Raw genomic sequence first — 1753 nt, 5'->3', positions numbered from 1 at the left:
CAGTCCCTGGAGAGCTCCACTATGGCTAGGGTGGCAAAGACAGCCCTCTGGTCTAGAGCAGCAGCAGCAGCAGCAGCAGCTACCACCGCCGCCGCCAAAGACAAAAGATCGAAGCTTAAGAAGACCGCCACCAAAAGACTCAAGCTTAAGAAGCTAAACCCTAGATCTAAGCTTGCCAAGAGATCATGTCACTCATTAATACGTTCTCCTTCTCTTTCTAGTTCTCGGGGTTGCTGTTGTCGATCTCGATCTTGATCTCAATCTCGATCTTGTAGCAGAACTACATTTAAGGTGAGAGATCCCAAGCTAAGCTCATTCCCTCCCTTCTCCAGCCATTCTTTCCCCTAAGACTTTCTCAGGCCTACAATAAACTTCTCATCTACCTCTGCCTCTTTACATGAATCCACATCCACATTCTATCTTTTCCCCACACCAGTGCCCTTATGACTTTAGCATGCACTTCTTTCAGATTACGAAGAAGGGAGAGCAATCACTTCNAAGGAGAATTAGGAGACAAATCAAGATTGCTACTAAACTTCGATTGATGCAGAGACAACTAGAGCAGAGACAACTGGAACTGATCGAACCAGAACCGACTGTGGCTTTGGAGCCAAGCGAGACTACATTGACATTGGTCATTCATGAGCAAGTGAATGAGAATGCCAATGAGCTNGAGCCTGAGGAAGTTCCATCATGCCTTGACAGTGACCAGGTTTCAAATGGAGACTTGGCCAGCTCCTAGACCCCGAACGGGTCCAAAGACCCATGAAACATCAATGAACAGGTCTGGGAGCTGAGATGTGGTCCTGTGAAAATAAAATCAATCAGATGTGAAAATTTGCAATTTCATTACTAAATTTCATTCAAAAATATTTTATAGTTATTTTATATAGGTTTGCCTTATATCATTTTATGGGTATATGATAATTCCTATTATTTTGAAGTTTTCACATATAATTTAAATTCTTTTTATTGAAAATTTTTATACAGTGTATTCTAATTATGATTTCTGGTCATCCAACTCAACCCAGAACTTGCCCACCCACCCAAATTCAAATGTTTTCTTTCTCATTAGAAAACAAACAGGTTTCTACGAGGATGCTCCCACACACACACTCCCACCTCACTACCCTAGCATTCCCTTACACTGGGGCATAGAGTCTTCACAGGACCAAGGGCCTCCCTTCCCACTGATGCCAAATAAGGCAATCCTCTGCTACATATGCAGCTGGAGCCATGAGTCTACCCATGTGTACTCTTTGGTTGGTGGTTTAGTCCCTGGGAGCTCTTGTGTGGGTGGGTCTGGTTGGTTAATATTGTTCTTCCTGCGGAGTTGTAAACCCCTTCAGCTCCTTCATTCCTTCCTCTAACTCCTCCACTGGAGTCCCCATTCTCAGTCTGGTGGTTGGCTGCGAGCCTCCACATCTGTATTGCTCAGGCTCTGGCAGAGCCTCTCAGGAGACAGCTGTATCAGGCTTCTGTCAGCAAGAACTTCTTGGCATCAGCAATAGTGTCTGGGTTTGGTGTCTGCAGTTGGGATGGATCACCAGGTGAGCCATTCTCTGGATTGCCTTTCCTTCAGTCTCTGCTCTTCAATCCCTGCATTTCCTTTAGATGGGAGCAATTCTGGGTCAATATTTTTGAGATGGGTAGCCCCATCCCTCAACCAGGGGCCATGACTATCCCCTGGATATGGTCTCTGTAGGTTCTCTCTCCCTTTTCTTGAGTATTTGAGCTAATATCATCCCCATTG

The 1753-nt window shown here is 45.1% G+C and overlaps 1 protein-coding gene across 1 annotated transcript; it reads left to right on the top strand.

The window, feature by feature from the left end:
- Window positions 1–21: 21 nt before the first annotated feature.
- Window positions 22–742, top strand: LOC115063297 (cysteine-rich perinuclear theca protein 1-like). Its single transcript, XM_029534624.1, is given in 2 exon segments — window positions 22–291; window positions 470–742. Coding segments are annotated over 2 exon segments (543 nt in total).
- The last annotated feature ends 1011 nt before the right edge of the window (window positions 743–1753 follow it).

This window comes from Mus pahari, unplaced genomic scaffold (assembly GCF_900095145.1).
Source record: "Mus pahari unplaced genomic scaffold, PAHARI_EIJ_v1.1 scaffold_13562_1, whole genome shotgun sequence".
Classification (NCBI taxonomy): domain Eukaryota; kingdom Metazoa; phylum Chordata; class Mammalia; order Rodentia; family Muridae; genus Mus; species Mus pahari.
Note: the sequence above shows the minus strand (reverse complement) of the source record. Positions and strands in the feature narration are given on the sequence as shown.